Source organism: Mauremys mutica, chromosome 2 (genome assembly GCF_020497125.1).
Source record: "Mauremys mutica isolate MM-2020 ecotype Southern chromosome 2, ASM2049712v1, whole genome shotgun sequence".
Taxonomy (NCBI): Eukaryota; Metazoa; Chordata; order Testudines; family Geoemydidae; genus Mauremys; species Mauremys mutica.
In genome coordinates, this window is record NC_059073.1 from 190,459,582 (window position 1) to 190,479,144 (window position 19,563).

Sequence of the window (19,563 nt, forward strand, 5' to 3'; positions counted from 1 at the left end):
GTCAACAATGACATTGGCTTTTTATCACCTCTGATACAATCCAAAAGTGAAATTTGGGATCTCCTCTGTCTCTCTCTTACTGATGTGAAAATGGGCTCACGGTTTGTTATACCTCAGCCATTACTGAAGCTTTCACTGCATTGGTCTCTCGGGTCAGGTTTTGCAGATGGCAATTAATTCAATTTACTGGCAAGGTTTTAAATAGCACTAAATCTCATATTCTTCTGGTGGCAGAGTTGAAGTCCTCATGTTGATTACATGTACTTTATTGGATTAGTGTTAATACCTTATTAGTAGCATTCAAGAAACTTGCCTGGCCTTTCTCTCGTCTCCCAAACATTTCCCTGTGTGCTCAGAGAGCAAATACTTGCCTTTTTAGAGTCCCATAGACACCTTTTGAAGGCAGAGTTTTCCCATAATGTCTGAAAATGCATCACTTTTCTAAAGCTATTGACTTCAGTGTAGATGAACCAGGGATGAATGTGTCTCTTCATGTTTCTGAATAGACTTTTTTTCCTGGTTTCTAATTTAACTTAATTATAATGTTTTAGATTAGGTCATTACAAATGTGCTGGGGGGCAGGGGGGTTGTAATGTTATTTCCTTGAGCACTAGAAAGAGCTGTGGGATATAGTTCTCCAAAAGAAACCAAAAATAAACAAAAAAACCCCACATGGCCAAATTATGATCTCACACTTGTGACTTCAGTAGCGTTACATGGGTATAACTGAGATAGAATTTTGCTTACTGAACATGTAAATTGAGTAATTAATTTAGACTCGATTTCTTCCATTTGGAATGAACAATGGCTCATCACATTCTCTGGGTTTCATTGCTTCTCTAAAAATATCTCCTTTTTTTCTGTCAGTGGAACTGCAAGGGCGAGGATGGATTGAGTTTTGGTTGTTTAGTAATCTAGATGACAGGATTGGTCTTTTAGATGAGTTGCCTTCTGTGAGATTGTAAACATTGCAGTATTGTTACAAACTGTACCAATGCCCACTAACAGCAGTTGTAATGTGTTCCATACCTCCCTTCCACATTTCCCTACCCTCCTCTTTTCAGAAACCATCTTTGTTGGTGAATTTCCTTTTGGTGGTTCTAGTAATAAGGAACGTTATAAACTCCGGTAATGGATTATATTGCAAAGCTGTAAACAGTTTCCCAAATGAAAAAACTCTTGAAATTTAATCTCACTTTCCCACCCCTCATCAGTCTTTAAGGATTTGTATAATTCCAGGCCTTGGGAAGTTCTCTCCATTTAAACATACGGTAACATCTCAAAAATGATAGTTTTCATACTTCTAGTGCTTGTCAAGGCAATCCTTCTAAAAAGAACAGCCAGTACTAGCTCGTAGGTTACACTTGGTGTTTCATTTGATTTGTGCCACAAGATTATCCCTGAAGTTGCCAGAACTATTTCTCAATCTGTATTTAAAGAGACAAGAATTAGTTTTTGTGTTTGCTACACTTGGTCACATAGTGCAGTGAAACAAGACATGAATAAATCCTGCAGTCCTCTGTGCGTAGATCTACACTGCAAAGAAAATCCTGTAGTGCCGAGTCTCAGAGCCTGGGTCAATTCACTCTGGGAGCTTGGGCTGCAGGGCTAAAAATAGCAGTGTAGACCTTCCTGCTTGGGGTGGAGCCTGGGCTGTGAAACCCAGCGGGGGGAAGGATTTCAGATTCCAGGCTCCAGCCTGAGTGGGAATGTCTACGTTGCTATTTTTAGCCCTGCTGCCTGAGCCCCATGAGCCAGGGTCAGTTGACTTGGGCTCTGAGACTCAGTGCCATGGGATTTTCTTTGCAGGGTAGACATGCTCTGTGTGGACACTCCAGGCCTCAAATATAGTGGGAATGCTGTGTTTCTGCTCCACTGGTGAGCAATCAACGAAAAGGCCAAAGGGAATCCAAACCACGGAGTGGAACTTTGTGGCAGCTCTTTGAGTTGGAACGTGGAGAGGGGAATAAACTTGTTTGGGATCAGTGCACCATGTAGATCTACACAGCTTCAGTGCACACACAGATGAGTTGCAGCAAGCATGTCTTCTACACCTACTCATTCTCTGTAGTTGCATTTGCAGCCAGGTTGGGCCTTACTTGTAGGTTTGGGGAGTAGGATCCCATTTCCTCCCTGCTACTACAAAAACCACCTTGCTAATTCCTAAGTCATAAGGTCCTAAGATACTTAGGCACTTTAGAAAATTTCATCCAGTGCCCACAAGAAAAGCTCTTTCACTCTGATTCCACTTGTGCAGCTGGGATTTAGCCCAAAAGTTTCGAATTTTGAGAGATGACAACTTCTGACAAGTTGTAGCAGGGGAAAATGCCATAATCTTCCATTTTTAGTGCTGTGATTAGAAGAGATGAGATGAGTCTCTTTTGAAAAAAAAATATTGGTCTTAAAATATACCTGAAACTGGCTGTTCACATCCAGATCTTTTTTCTGCCTTCCATCTCCCCATAGTTCCAAACAGTTTAACTTATAAAAAAAATACTTTTTTTTTCTTAAAAAATAAAAGATGATTGCTGTGTTTGTGGCTTTCAAAGTCTGTATCTGACTGAATGGATAACCACTGCAATCTGGCACGTGCTTGTGTTGAGAGAGGCAGCTAAGGAACAAAATATTCCTGGGATAGGAGCATGGGTGACTTTCGTTTAATTAGCATCATGTTTTGCTTCTGAAACCTTTCAGTTTATACTCTTCATCATTTACAAAATGGAATATCAATACACTGCAAAGTAAAGAGTTTAAAGAGGGTGTATTTGGGTGAGGGGGAAATCACCGCCAAGAATTTTTTGGGGAGAAAATTGTATGTTTTGGAAGTAAATTCCAAGATGTGGAGAGGACACCAGGAGGGCAACAGCAAATAGCATAGGAGAATGAATAAGAGCACTCAGGATTGCCCTGTAATCAATTGAAATGTGAGACTCAAAGCAGAAATGTGTCCATTTTTAAACCACTTGAGAGTAAGCTAGTGCTGTGTTGCTGTAAGTCATGTAAAGGGGTCATGAGCCAGTAGAGGAACTTAGCTTTCTGTCTTGTCTGTAATATCCGTTCCATAGGTATATTTTTAAAAGTCATTTTTTACCTATGATCTCCTGGATGTTCTGATTCATTTGTTCAAATACATCCCCAATAGCTTCGAAAAAAATTGGACTGAACATACTTTTTGCAACAAACAGTTCTTCTGTTCTTCACCAATGATAGAGGACTGAATTCTGCTTAAAACTAGCAGCAGAGCTTAAGGACCAGCTGGAAGGGCATAGAGAGTAGATTGCTCTTCTCTGTCTGCAGCTATACCACCTCAGGTGGTGGTCTTTCCAGTTCGATTTTCATAAGCTAAGCAGGCTTGGGCTGGGTCGGTAATTAGATGTGAGAACTCGGAGGGAAACCTCATGTGCTATGTAAAGTGCTGTTGGTGATTCAGTAGATGGCACTCTTCCCAGTACTGAACCCTTGCTCAAGCATGCTCTTATGGGTCACTGTGCTTTTTGGAAATGCCATCTTTTGCATGAGTGATAAAACCATTTGTTAACGATCTCGTGGCATTTTTCTCCACAAAATTAAGGGTTTAACCTTGGTATCCTGCCCAAATTCCAGTTCAGAGGAAAAAACAGTCCTTGCTCCAAAAATGTACAACTGAAATTGGACAACCAAGACAGATACTGCATTGGGGTGTGGTTGAGTGCTGCCCTTCACAGAGGTGCATGCAAACCTCACAGCCCAGAAAAAGGGGAGTATATGAGGTCAGGAGGGGATAGTGGGTAAGACACCTTTTGGGTCCTCTTGATTCCAGACTGCTGCAGGGTCCACTCAGCCTTTGGAGGGCTGCCAGAGTCAGGCAGCTCAACCTGAGCTACCTGTGAGCAGCTGCACCACCATGAAACACTCTGTAGTGCTACGCACCCCACCTGTTGTTGTCTTCAGCCCAGCCCCTGCACACCCATTACACCAGAGCTTGAAAGATGGTGCTTTATAAACCAGACTGGGAAATTATTTCCTGCATGGTTCATGGGCTTCTGGTTCATGTATGGACCCATAGCCAAAATCGCATCCCAGATGACTGATGAAGATGTAATCTTGTAGTGCCATTTTTTTAAAATTTAAATGAATTTTCATTGAAAGGCTTCACAGGAGTGTTTGTGTGTTTAAGGAGGGATTTTAATGAATAAAAGGGTTGTTGTTTGGGGGACAAAAGGGAGACTGTTGCAAGCATAGAGGGGAGACTGAAGAAGGTGGCCTCAAGTTGAGAATGGGGGAAGCAGCAGTAGACAAGCTGCACCTTGTGAAAAGCACAGACAAAAGAATCGTATAGAATTTGAACATGAAGCCAATACTAATGATGGTATCTGAATTGGGAAGCGACATGGTCCAAATGACAGGAGAGAAGGGTGATTTTGGTAGTAATATTTTGGATGGCCTGGGAAGGCTGCAAGATGAGATTCAGAGAAGACTGAGAGGAGAAAGTTGCAGAACGCTAGGAAGAGATGAACATGCATAATGGAGATGCTATGTAAGTTTGTGTGTACACAAGCATTACTAAATCATATCAGCTTTTGAAGGATTTGCAGATAAAACTAACATAACAGTTCAAATGCCTTTACAGCAGGTGTTTGCAAATTTTAAACTTTGTGGACAAAATCTTAAGAAAGAGAATGCCTCGCAAGCCTACCTCTCTCCCATTCATGATCTCATAAACTGTCTCCCTTCACCATTCACAATGATCCAGACCACCTCTTCTCCTATTCACAATCATATGGACCAGCCCCCATTTTTTTTTCAGTCCCAGAACATGCCACTTCCATATCCCTGGTAAGGACAGCAGTTGCTTAGCTGGAAAATGTCAGGAAAATATTTTTAGCTGCTTTTAATGAAATTTAGCAGCGTGAAATAAAAAGACAACCTGTATCAAGAGGCAGGCAGGCCGCCAGCTAGCAGCAAGGGCTCTTCAGATCACCATTATGTGGCCCATGCACCACAGTCTGAGAACCTATGCTCTAAAGGAACTGTACAATCTCAGTGGAAGGACAGTACCATAAACAGTAACAACTAGAGGGCTTTTTGTATTTAAAAAATGAAATCAAATTTTAAGACCTACATTAAAATAATAATAGGAGCATGCTGGGCCTATGGCTTCAAAATGGAAGAAATGTGGAGGTAAGGCATTTCTCTCCTTCAATAACTACTCCATTTGTATCTCAACATAGCAGGAATCTAAGAACAGTGTGTGATCTTCCCTCCCTGGTAAGCCCTCAGTTCAACAGGCAGGGCTTCATTCTCACAATTTTCATATATTGCTTATAGGATTGAGATCTCTAAGTCCTGGTAGCCTGTTGTGAATTATCTTAATTCTGCTGCAGTACCTAGGTACAACAGCTTGAATTGCAAATGGAGAGAGAGGCCTACACTCCAAAATCCCTTTGGTCTTGTGGATTTTAAGCTTCAAATCTCAATAATGTTCAACTCTTTTGTATTTACTGCACTATGGATTATTAGCACTGCAGCGGTCTTTGTGAAAGTAATCATAAGCAATTCTTCCTGGTTCAGCAGTGCCGGCCTTTGGCAGCTGTGATTAACTTAATTGTATAGCATGCTGAAACTTTTGGGAAATAAACAAACTGTAGTCTCTCCTTTTCCCTTGTGTCAAACCCAAAGCACTTGGCGCCCCCCAACGTCTTTACTGATTACTGCTGTTATTAAAGTTCTCCCTCGGCTAAACACAATTGTACTTCAACTTTTCTTATTACCTCTACTTCCATAGCATCCAACTTCAACCTTTTTTTTTTTTTGCTTTGTGCTTATTTTCTTTAAGAGATTTTATATTTATTCTCTAGCAAACATTTTAATGCAAAGCTGGACAGAGATGTCATCCAGAAAAATGTAATAATAACTATTTGGGGTTTTCTGTACAAACTACTTACAATGAGCTAAATCCGGAACACTTTACTAAGTTTTTATTCAGTTCTTACTTAGACAAAATGCCTATTATGTTCAGTGAATACTTTGTCCAAGGACTGAGTTAAAAAGTAAAGGTTTCAAGATTTTGCCCATTACGTTTAATTATATCACACCTAACTAAAGCACATACAACACAGAACAGGTGAAATTCTGTCCGCATTAAAGTCAAGAGGAGTTTTGTATAGTATACATGTACAGGGCACATGTGCCCTGATGTGCACCCTATTCCATGGGTTTTATGGAGTGTAATTTGGGCTACAGACATAGAATATATGGTTATTTCAGGGTACAGAATGTATGTTACAGTACAAGATATAATGTACATATATGTATATATTACTTGTATCTTTCACAGTTCATGAACCCATTGTTGTTTATATTTGGTTGTACCCATATGCCTCAGAAAGATTGAGGTCTTACTGTTTTACATGACTTAATTCCTGTCCAGAACAGCATCCAGTCTAATTTAATCCAGGATGGAACAAATGAATGTAATAACAGTGGGGAGGAAGTGGTAACACCAATAAGAACAGCTGATTCCATAGGCTATCAGTGTGCATCATCTGAAAGTTCTAAATTAGACAAGGTTTTTCTATTTTAAGAAACAAACATCAGAAAGCTATAATTAAGATTGCAAGATGTCTTCCACTATAATTTCTGTTTTTACTGGTTCATGACTTTAGAAAATCTCTTTATAAGCTGAAACATTCCACGTTTAACTTCAGCCCAAAGCAATATTTTTGTTTGATATTTTCCTTGAACTTTGAAAAACAATGTGTGGAAGACAAAAATACATGTGATTATTTTGTGGAATGGGATACTTAAAAATAAATTATGGCAGTTCGAAACCCGTTTCTCCACATGTGCCTAACCATTCTCAGTGAGGAGTAGCCAGGGTGTGCAAAGAAATCGTAACTCCAATGGTTTGGTTTTCAAAGGTGCTGAGCACCTGTAGGTCTGTTGATTACAATGGGATGGAAGGGGGAATTGGCACTCTTTGAGTAGAACAGGCAGAACCAGGACACCTATTCTTTTACTGTCAAATGCTGCTGCTGCTCCATCTACTGGCAGAAAAACTAGGAGTTCATATAACTCCCTAATGAGGTTCTGACCACTTCTCCTCTTCTTTCAGATCCCATACCTAATGATTCCTCACTTGAAAGATGAACTGGGAAGGCTATGCTCCCACATACTACCCCTTATTTAACCCCTGCTCCTTAGGCTGCTAAATATATACTTAGAGCATGCATAGTATCAGAGATGGTGTTGCTCTAAGAACCTTTATTTTGTCATTTCCTGAATTGTGTGTGTTTTCAGTTTGCAACCTTAGTACAATTTTTTTTGAAGTGTATGTGTATGTAATTTGGGGGGAAATTAATGTTAAGACATTGCTTGGATGTTAAGACTTCCCAGATCATTACTGATCTACATACTTGTATTTTTCTTGATGTGTCTGATTTCTAAAATAAACAGCAACTTCTTTACACACACACACACACACACACACACACACACACTGTACTTGGCAGCTCTGGGGGCGGGGGAGCATTTCAATCCCATTTTAGTTCAGGAGAAAAGAAAAAGTTGTTACTTGGAATCACTTTGGAATTCTTTATTATTAATATGACACCATAAATTGGGATGATATTTTACAATGGTGTTTAGATACTATTGTGACAAGCACATTAGAAATGCCTTAATAGATACAGTGGGCCAGACGTGCCAGACATGTAGGAAAATCTCTGACCTATAAAGTCTCTAAAACAAGATGTACATTAATATGAATAGACAGAATGTTAGTATGTGGCTTCTAGAAGTTTTTGTAAAGGGTTGAGGGACAGAATGTGTAAACAGATTGGCAAATGTTATCTTTTGATTAATCTGATTGATACAATATAGACGTTGCTCTCTTTCTTTCTCTAGCATGTAAAACTGTCACATGAATTTGAAAACTTGGTACTTCAGGATAAACGATTTGAGATCTGTGCTGAGGTCACACTGGGACTGGTGTGCTTCCGACTAAAGGTAAAATAGCAATGGCTTCTAATGTTCCCTCTTGTTTTTTGAAGGTATTGATAGAATATATTGCACTGGACTAGATATTGTTATAGCTAACTTATTTATTTATTTATTTATTTTAAATTGTAGAAAAATCTTGATACACGTGATAAACCAAAGAGGATCAAAGAAGCAATCTTGAGCCAGATTCTCTTTTTTAGCATAAGATTAAATTTAAAGAAATCCTAGCATGTTACGGTATGGAAATACGGTATGGAAAGGCACCCAAACAACCATAACACTGCCCTGTATTGACACTATGCAATAGCCATATGATTAAGGCATTTTAGGATTTAGATTAAACTGGTTTTTAAAACCCATCTTTATTCAGAGTGTTATTATAGAGCCTGGTTAAGATTGTTTGGGTGCCAAAACTGTGGTTTGCCATACCTGAATATGATAGGATTTCTTTTCAGTTTAAGCTTAACTCTGAATTTATAATACTTGTTTTGGGAAGAATTACAACATCCCTGTAATGTGTTTTGTTTTAATCTTAAATTGTTGAATGTACTGTTAACCTTAGTGCCATCTTAATATGTGGAGGGCAGGAGTATTCTGGGAACTTCTTTTAGTGTGAGGTGTTTTTAATTATTAAAATGTCAGTCATGAACACTAAACCAGAAACCCAAGAAAGTTACCATATGTTATTTCTTATAATTTGAAGATGAGAACCATCAAAAATAAATCTTTATTTAATTAATTTATTTATTTTTACTTTTAAAGCCAGATTTACTAGTACGCTGGGTAACTCTGGAGCAGTACAAAGCAACCAGTGTGCATTGACCTGTAAATTAAGCTTATAGTTGCCTTGCATCACCAGATCGGCACATATGAGTCGAGATAGATTGGTGAATTTGGCCCTTAATTTGCAATTGTCGTAGTTATTCAGGATACAGGATATATTTTTAAAAACCTTTACAATATATAATTTAACTTGGCAAATAACATTCCGGAATATGAAAGCAGAATTCTACTATTATAATTGAAAGAAAAAGATAGCCACATTTACAGAAAAAAGTGAATACTATCTGTAAAATCCTGGAAGAGGACTGGACCACACTGGGACAAGATGTGGGTGACAGCATGGAGGAATATTACTGAGAGAAGAGGGTTCTGTGTTTGGAGTAGGGGAAAGTGTCAGGGTGTGAATGTGAGAATATAGGGGATACAGGGCGATCCAATGGCAATGTCAAGGGTAGAGGGGAAAAAAATAGGGAGACATGCATGAGAGATAGGTGGGAATAGGCAAGGGAGTCCTGTGTTATCGAGAATAGAGCTGTGCACAGGCAGAGGCCTAGGGTGGGGAGCTAGTGTCAAGACATCCACACTTGAAAGACTCGCAGTGGCCCTTGTCTTTTGGCTCCTCTGAGTACCATAGCAGTACTACAGGGGCAGTCCATTAAATCAGAGACATCTCTCAGGGACTGGTCTCCTTCCCCACACCTTATGTCCCACCACGGGCCCACCTGTTTGCATAGCACCAGTCTCTCTAATGCAATCCTCATCCCCACATACAGCCATAATTTCCCCAGGGCCATATGCATGTCTGTTTCCCTCTCCCCCTCACACATAGTTCACTCTCCAGACGTCATAAAGCAGTACCGTGGAGAGCCAAGAAGAGGAAGGAAGTGGCCATGACATGGAAGTAAGGGGGCTGTGAGCAGAATGTGAAGAGGAAGAGCAGAGGAAAGCAGGGGTTCTGGGGTAGGGAAGGGGGCTGTGTTAGGGAGACAGTGCTACCTCAGTGCTAGTGCACAGTGAAGTGGAGACAGCAGTGCCATGGGCAGCCTTTCAAGCACAGATATTCTAAGCCAGCATGGAACCCTGGAACTTTTAAGGGGCAAGGACCGCTGGGGAGAATTTATCTACCAATGAGAACTCTTGATGCATGAGTCCTATCTCTCTCATACCACTGACTCATTAATACCAATGGAATTGTAGCATGGAAATTAGATGTGGAGGAAGGCGGATGATTTGCTGTTAACCAGAATCTGTACCCTATGTAATTAGCTACAACAATCATTAATAACTTAGCTTAATTACAACCTAATTTATCCAAATGTAGCTTATGCACAGTGAATTTTAACTATATGTAAAGTTTAAAGAGTTTGCATTGTTCTGTTAATATCGTTCAGAACAAAAAAAAAGTCTGACTGAGTGCTAAGTTTCTTAAAAGGCCTTATTTAAATTATTATTTATAAACCAATTAACAGATTTACTTATAAACACTCAAAATTCATTCTGTACTCAGTGTAAATGCTGTACATCTGCTGTATAAAGTAAATGCTGTACACTGGGGAGGGTACACAGTATTCTTCATACGTCATAAAAAAGGCTGAATCCCTGCTTCAAGTGCAAAACTCAATTTAGTGTTAACTAATTATGGAGCTGGAGCTGGCACCTTAATGAGCTGAACTGGAACACTGAATATGAACAACACAGAGATTCCTTGTTAAAAGCACCTAAGTGTGCTTTAAACTTTTCTTAAGACTAACAAGCAAATCCAGCTTCTTTTGATGACATGATGTTATTTTTCAGACATTCCTTTCTTGGTTGTTCAATTGTCCCAGTTACCTGGGGTTTGATGCAACTGGTTGAGCAATCAAGATGAATGCCTAACAATGAGGGTTTCAGTAAAGGCTGGACTGAGCTAGGGCAGTAAAGTAGTTTCTTTTGTGCCTGTGCTGTCAATAAAAAAGGATCCCCTGCTGGTAGAACAGATGCAACATGTATTGTGGAGTTTTTCTGATTAGCAAAGGCCTGTTAACAGTTCTGAATATTTTTTTCTTCCTAATAATAAGTTTTTCAATAGCTCAATGGAAGGTTTTGAGGCATAGGGCTTGTGGAAGTTGTTGCTGACATGAAAAATATTTTTAGACCTATTTTCTCACATGGAATAAGTAGACACAGAGATTTTTTTTTAGGTCCGGTGACAGCTGTTAGTGCTCTATCTCTACTTTCAAGGAGCATTCCTGGTGAAATGGAGCATGGCAACACGTGAATTGTCACATTTGATCAGACCAATGGTCCATTTAAGTCCAGTCTTCTGTCTCTGATGCCTCAAAGGAAGGTGTAAGACCCTCATAATGGACGATTATGAAATAGTGGGCAGATGCTGGATGTCTTGGGCACTTTTCAGAATAAAGGCTTGGCTCTAGCAATGCTAGATTCTTTAGCAACCTGGAGGCAGCAAGGCCTTCAAGCCCTACTCCTTTTTGGATTTTATCACTTTTGCACAAATTTTTGTATGAAGTGCTGCCCACCCTTGTCTCTGTGGCTTTACTCACTTTCTGAATCACTCTTTCAAAATCAAGTTTTATGTTTATCAAATTCCCAGTTAAATCCCCTTTAGGTCTAATGTACCTGCAACTCTACTGTATTGCTTGTAATGGGGGATTGGGGTGATAGTGCAGCATACCTAGAAAGAAAACTTGATGCAATATCGAGAGATAGTGAAAAGGTTATTTTTCCCCCTTTATTTTTAGTAAGCTTTTTTTATTGTCTTGCTTAATTAAAACCTCTTTAATCTGTGCATATTTTCCTTTCACACTGTTGAACAGATGCACTAATAATGCATCATATGGTAGATCGCTCTCTCAAGGCCAAAGAAAATATCTGGGGGCTAATGTGTCAATGGGTTAATTTTTTGTTCCCTTGTCATGACTGCAGATGAATATGAGAAAAGTTGGTCATTTCTCTGAGGGGCAGGAAGAACAATGTCTTACTAAAACTGACATGCTCGATCAGTGCTGGCTACTTGCCTCCCAAAGCTCTGGGAGGGGACTAGTCCTCACTAACTTCAATTTGATGTGACACCAGAGTGTCAAAGCAACCCCTAAGTGCTTCTGTGGGAATATAAGAGAAAAAAGATGTGCACAGCAATTTTTCCAGAGAGCAGTAACTTAACATGAGATAACTGAGACCTAAATGCTAATGCTGTGCTGTTGAGCTACATGTTTGATATAGAGGGAAAGGATCATCGATTTTATGATGGATTATCATCCAGAACAAAGAGATGTATATTTCACTGTCACAATTGATGTGCCCAGGACAGAAGGCTCACCAACACAAAATTCAGTGTGTGGTTTGTTGTCATTGTGAACAGTAGTGAGAGTGTAGTTCGAGTTTCATCATGATTTTCTACAGAGATAAGGGCCTGCCTGCCAAGCGTCAAAGTACAGGGTAAATGGCATACGTCATTTTGATCTGGGACCATCTCTGTTGTAACATGATCAAAAAGGGTGTGTGAAAGAAGACGTTTCCCACTTGTAGCAGTAGGGAAACTGTCAATTACCTTCAGTATGTTTTTTTTTTCCATAAGGGCAAGATTAGTTAGGCTTGCCACTGTGTTTAGTACTGAAAGAGCAATAGCATGTGTTCTAAATGGGAGGTTTTCAAAAGCACCTAAGGTAGTTAGGATCACAGGTCACATTGGGCTTGTGTTCCTAAATTTTTTAGGTGCTGTTGCAAATCTGTCCCTGAAAGCTTTGCAGGTTGATTCAGTTCATTTCTGAATTGCTTGATGCAGTGTTCTGACACCAGCAATCCATGCCTCCCGTGTAAACCTACAGTACTTACCAGGCAGTATGACAGAAGCAACTGAGGAGTTGCTGCATAACCTCAGACATATCTGTGTAAAACAACTGTCAACACTTAAGGTCAACAAAGGCTACCCTGAAAAAGTACTGCAAAATGGTCCGCAAGGCTCAGGGTGTAGCTCCCAACCTGCTGGTATAAGAGTTAGGTACATTCCCCTAAAAGGGCGTAATAAAAAAGACTTAAAAATGTATGCATTTGGGGTCTTATCCTGCAGTGCTAATATAGTAAGAACAACCAGGAATGGTTCCCTTTGGATAGTTTGTGCATGTTTTTTTTTAAAAGATTAATTTAAAACAATTTATTTCTTTTTGGAAAAATCTGTTTCAGTCCCAAACCTTAACTGATAAACACGGCCCTTTCAAATGTTTGCCTGGGAGAATGACTAATACGACTCTAGCTGAGTCCAAGTAGGAGTTCAGGCCTCTCAAAAGCACTGCTTATAACATTAGGAGTTGGAACTGGCACCACACTGGTCACTCTCAAAAATAAAATCCTACCACTCAACAATGGAGAGTAAAGAAGGCATTTCAAGGTGCCACTGCAATGGAAGGAAGCATAATCTAATGATTCATGCATGAGAGACTCCTTCTGTGACCTTCAGCAAGTCATTTTAACCTCTCTGCCTCAGTTTCCTCATCTATGGAAAGGGGATACAACCTACCTGACAGTGGGGAGAATTAATTTATTCATGATTCTAAAAAACTCTAATGCCTGATTACTTAATCTGTATAATAAGATTCCAGCATTGTCACCTGTCTTTTTGTCTCTCTGAAGCCTAGAATATCTACAGAGTCACTTGACATGATGGAAACAGCTACAAGCATGGTTGAGGGCTTTATGTTTAGAATATCACCAGGATGAATCATGACAGGAGTACATTGTCTCCTACTGTTCAACTTTTAAGTTCTCAGCCATTTTGACTTTTCAAAATACAGCTGTACAGTGTACAGTTACTGTAAAGTATGCAATGTAATGTATCTATGCCATGCCAAGAGTCCCAGACCATTGTGATGTCAAAGAAAACTCAGTCACCCACCCTTACTCTATAGCTAATTTGCATTTCATTGTGTGAAGACTACACAGATGGTGGATTACTTGGCCCAGCTGCCACATCCATTGACACAAAATACCCCAAACACACCTAGGCTCTCGCTGCAACATACCCCTTATCCACCACTCTCATAAATCATCATGAAATCATCAGCACCATGTACACACTCTCCTGCCTCCACTCATATTTCCTATAAAACCATAAACTTGGGTGGCAAAGCTGCAAGTCATCACTAGTAGGTATTATATGGAGGAACAAGTTCTCTAACAATGCAGACTTTTTTTTTAGCATTTCTGCTACTATAAGTGAAATTCATTCCTTGACTTTAAGCCTTGCATGAATTTGGCTTAACCCCCCCAGCCACCCCAGATCTTTCCATCTTTCTATTCAAACATGTCTTCAGTGGGAGTTGTACTTGAGTAAAAACTGAAGGATTTAGTTCACAAATATTATTTCATTGCAAAACTTTTTACTAATTGTCTTTGATTAGCTCTTAAAACATTAGAAAGGCAGTTAAAATAATGAACATTTTTCTATAAAGTTGCAGATATTGATGACCTCTGCTCCCCCAAAAGTTGTCTGGCATCAGAAATGCCCTAGACCATTGCTTCTCAAGCATTTGGGGTCCGTGATTCACAAAATGACTGAAAAATTATCCCATGACCCACTGTATTCCCACAAACTTTTGGTGGCAAAGGATTGAGGGATTTGGGTCATGGGAAGAAATAATGGGTGCAGACTAGTGCTGGTATTATAGTTAGGTAGACAGTGCTGGTTGGTGGGACCAAGAGGTAACAAACCGGCATTTAAAGTTCATGTTTATTGGTTTACAATTATTTCAGGGCTCCAATGAACTGAATGAGGCACTTCTTAAAAGCATAAATGAAGCCAGGAAGATCCATCTGGTTCCGTGTCACCTGAGAGAGAAGTTTGTGCTACGTTTTGCCATTTGTTCCCGCACAGTGGAATCTGTCCATATCCAATTTGCCTGGAAGCACATCTCAGAGCTAGCAACTGAACTTCTGAATGCATAGGACAAGCAGCAGCAGTGAGGAATGGGGGTGGGTTAAAGGGTGTTAATTGATTTTCTCCATGCTGCCAAGTTTTCTTTAGTGGGAGGGGGAATTATGAGGGGGGAAATGTAACTATTGATATTATACTTGCCAAATTACTGTCAGCAAATTGTGTTGTAACATGGTCTCCTGACTGCATTATACCATGATTATGGCCCTGTAAAAATTAGGGCTGTAAGGAGTTCTATAAATGGTTTTAACAGTTTGTTCTTGCCTATGTAGACAGGACCAAATTACCTTATTATAACACAGTTGGAGCACTATCCTGTTACAGGTCTATTTGTTACCATGGTAGTTTTGCAAGTGGCCCTTTAAGACATCTGCTTTCCTTGGTGGTGGCAGAGCCAATGGTAAGAAAAGGAATTAGAGAAACTCTAATAGCTCCTAATGTAACAATTTTCTGTATAGATTCCTCTACCTTCCCTTAAAAAGGGTTAGCTTTGGAGGCAGCCATCCTCTTAAAATGCAATGTTCTGCATATTGCTAATTCTATTTGCCTACACAGGTACTTCTGTGCCCTACATCAGTGTAGTATCTGACTGCCTAACTGGTGCTGCAAGTAAGTAGGGAACTAGAAACACTTTTTAACTGAGGAATAGGCACATTTTATTTGGATTTGACTTCAATAATAAAATGTTTATAGACCTGATGTCACTGGAATGTAGTGCTGGCCTATTGGCAGGTAGAAGAACCAACTCAAAGCTTTAAATAGTGAAAACAATAGGTATTTAATTTTAAAGTGGTTTGTTCTCCTGACTACTTGAACAAAGCAAGGGAAGAATAGACTGTTTCCTCACTCCCACCCACCCTCCCCACACACCACCACTTCCCACAGTGTAATTCTTTGAACATTTAAGAATCCACTCCACTTAGATGAAAAATTGACCTAAATCCAGAAAGCACTGCTCAGTCCAACTAGCTGGATGGGGTGCTGGGAAGAAGCAGGAGTGGAGGAACCCACAGTGCTCCCCTGAGCTGAAGTATGCTCTAGGTATCCTTACATTGCCTGTACCCTGTCTGGGAAGGGAGAACAGGAGAATCTGCACAGCCTGAGACCATTCGGCCCTTTCCCCAAGCACCCCATTCCCTGCTCTCTTTTTCTCCTTGGGGTACATATCCCCTCCACACCCTTCCCACTTCCTCCCTGTACCTGGATCTGCTGCCAATGATCCTACAGTGGCAGTGCTTTAAATGTTTCTGTTGATTTGATAGACTTTATGTTGAGAGACGTCCTACAAATTGGTAGAAATGTTTTAAGTGTGAGTGATGTATTATAATTAATTTACATTGAAATGATTTTTAAAAAATCATTAACATCTCATAATATTGAACAGCAAAATTATTAAAGTATGAATTTACTTTACAAACATGTACTCAAAATTGTAGAAATTATATAACTTCCCAGACTGGACTGTGAAAATAGTCTCGTCGGTTTTGTTCTCATATTCTCATGTACCAGCACAATGCTACTGTTCTGGGATTTCTAACATATCAAGTACATGTTTTACAACCAATGCTACTTTCTTTCATTAAAAGAAAAAAATTAAATCTTGAAAACAGATGTTAGGTTCACACATATTTAAAAACAGAAAAAGTAAAGATTATACTTGAGCCTAACATAAATCTATATCATGCTTACAGCAATGTAAGTCTCAAAAATTCATTTGCTCTGAAGTCACATAAAAGACCATTAATTACTATGTATCTTTGGGGCATTGTTCATCATATACATTATTATTAATGATTATTAGGGGATTGGGCTGTCTTTGAATTATATTTTATGTTGAATTAAAAAAAAAATCAGTCTACTCCATAGTGATACATCTTGAAATATTGTGTAAGGATTTCATGTGTGATTGTAATCTGTGCACTACCTGACACTTTTTATGAAATCAGTACACTCCCTCTGTATTTCTAAATTCATTTCTGAGGAAACTATTTATTTTAAGAATAATCTGTAAACTATGTTGTATGACATGATACTATGTGGTCTTTAAAGCTGCTAATTTATGTGGTGTAATGTGTAACAAACCTCTTTGACATAATACCACTGTAATTGTGACTGTAAAATGTTGCTCCTGTTCCCACATTAGTCAAAGATGATTTATTGTTGCATCACTGTCCGGTTTTGTTCCGGTAACTGTGGAGTATGAAATATTACTTTCAGAAATGTAAACCATAAATATAATTCAAGGTCCATGTTAAAAATATGTGCCTACAATTCCAATAAACCCACAGAGTAAAGGAAATGTGAAGTTCAAGCACTCCTTCATTATGTTACCCTATAAAACTTAGATATTGCAGGGAATGAGCCCCAGGACCACTGATCTTATTAAGACACTTATTTAAAATATGAATTCCAGACTGCCATTTCTGGGGTAAACTAAAAGAATAAATGGATATCAAAGGAGCTAGAATTCCCTGGATCTGGATGTTAAAAAAAACTGATTTCAAATGCAACAAAGAGAAGGAAGATGTGGTAAATCAGTCTGAAAATCCAGGCAACCTTCAGGCAGGTGATTGAGCCACTGTGCAAAGCACTGCTCTTGGCTACTCTATTATAAATTCAGAGTAACTTCACTGACTTAAGTGGAGTTCAAGTGAAATTATAAGGGTATATGTAAGCACAGAATGTGGTGCACTGTATATGGATGATCAACAGACTGAGTGAAGCTGAAGATTTTAGCTGTCATATTGTTCCTCTTAAGTGTTTGCTTAAAAAAAATACATTATTCTGGTCTCAAAACAAAGGAAGCTGCTTTGTTTTCTGGCTTCCTAGCCAATAAGTCTCCCATACTGAAATAATTTTTACAGACTTCACATTAGAAAACACTTGTGTCTGGTAACCAGAGAAGAATTACAGCTCCTCCACCATATGGACCAATATTTTTGTGCAGTAAGTAGATAAACAGCTCTGTGCAGGACAAGACAAGTCAGATTCTGATGTTGGGTATGGTAGGGTAAATCGAAGATAATTCCACAGAAATCAGTGGAGTTGCCTGGGTTTACTACTGTCACTGAAATTAAAACCTGTCTGTCTCATAGTAACTGAATGGGAAGTGCATAATGGAAAGGAACACTGCACTGATGGTGAGTTTTTACTAGACCGGATCGGAAAATTTCTGACAAAATGAAATTTCATTGAGAAACAAATACATTTTCACCAAAAAGTTGTTTCCATGCAGCTCTAATCCAAACACGAAGTAATCATTTTGAAAAAAGGATAGCCATTTTTATAACTGAAATATTCTAAATGTAGTAAAAAAAAATTTAAATTAATAAGAGATTTTGCTCCAATTGCTTTTTTTAAAACAAGAAGTGAAAGGTCTGTAGATTTACAGTGCCCCTAACTTAGCAGCAAGCAGAAATATGGGTTTCATATTTACTTGTTTCTAAATTCCAGGGGTGAGGTGGCTTGTTATAGTTCATAAGGAAATGGTGAAGGCTTTTTTTTTTTTTTTACACCTTCCTGTGCCCTATTTTCCCTTGGAAGGTAAAGGGTGGGTAGTTAAGGGAGGTATAATTGTTGCCTTAAAGTGTTGACTTTACTTTATTGAAAAAAAATACTCGGCCATGTAATCAAGTCAAGAACAAAAGCATCATTTGTGAAAACTAGGTGATTAGAAGAAACACCATAACCATGGTGTTCCTCTTAAGCAGCTATAAAATCTATTTGTGGGTGAAATGGCTTCTGGAAACCAATGTTAGGTCAATGTGTGAACCCAGATCCATTGTGCCTTTTGTTCAAAAGCTGACACAATCTGTGTTGATTCATTTGTCTAACATTGATGATGACTATGAAGCCTAGTAACAGCACTTTAGCAGAATATCCAAATTCCACAGGATATAATGTAGCTGCTAGATGAGGGGAAAAATAAAATTAATCAGGCAATTTTGAATAACTTTGCAGATTTTTCTTAGCTAGTACAATATGTACATTCTTACTGTGATAGTAGATTAAAATATATTTAATTACTGATTCTAAATCACTGATTATTGCTAATATGTAACACACTTGCCTGCATTAAAATTATTACAGTTCTACTGTTTCCCTCTTGCCTTCTAGTACTGGATTCTGTTCATCAGTTATTTTTCTTTGTTGTAAACTGCAAAGGTACCATATTCTGTGAGTGTTATCAATAGTACTCTTCCCCCCATCCCTCCAGTTTGTCTTCTATAACTGTGTTCTAAACCAGCTAGACACCCTTACACTTGAAATGCTCAAGGACAGGGGCTAAAACATACAAGTGAGAACAAAAAAGTTGAAAAATTGAAGGTAAGGGGGAAACTAGAATAACATAAATGATGGTTAGTGCCTAACTTGAATACCTGGAGTCGCTTGACTTTGGTTGGAAAATGTTTAGATTCTCTGTGTCTTTTTGTTGTATGTTTGTGGTTAGAAAGCCTCTTTTACTTGAAATCTGTATGCAAAGCCTGTTAACCAAACATGCAGAGCTTATTGACAACATTAATAAACAAAAATGAAGTCATTGTATTGTCTACTTTTGTTATACATAAAATGGAGAAGGCTGGGTTAATATCATCAAAAGTTTAAGGGTTTCCAACTTCCTTAAGCAGCAGCAGCTCTACTGAAGTCAGTGCACCTATTTTCAGCATCAATGAATTTGACTCCATATTTTCTTTAGAGGTGTAAACTTGCAAATCATAGTTCCCATAGGAACCTCTCTCTTTTCTCAGATCATTCTGAAAAATCCTGACAATAAACAGACTTTCCATCTCCGGGCATAGGTGTAGTTACCATTTTGAAAAATGTACAGCCACATGTTGATCTTCTCTTAGTGATTCCTATAATCCTGCAAG

At 38.9% G+C, this 19,563-nt stretch overlaps 1 protein-coding gene across 3 annotated transcripts in view; it reads left to right on the forward strand.

Annotated features, from left to right (window-relative positions):
• Window positions 1-19,233, forward strand: part of DDC (dopa decarboxylase) — a 95,946-nt gene extending 76,713 nt beyond the window's left edge. For all 3 annotated transcript variants that reach the window (XM_045006612.1, XM_045006609.1, XM_045006611.1), the window contains 2 exons: window positions 7,885-7,986; window positions 14,512-19,233. In XM_045006612.1, coding sequence (XP_044862547.1) covers window positions 7,885-7,986; window positions 14,512-14,703 — 294 coding nt within the window. In that variant the 3' untranslated portion in view covers window positions 14,704-19,233. The remainder of the gene's footprint in view (window positions 1-7,884; window positions 7,987-14,511) is intronic.
• Window positions 19,234-19,563: the final 330 nt, after the last annotated feature.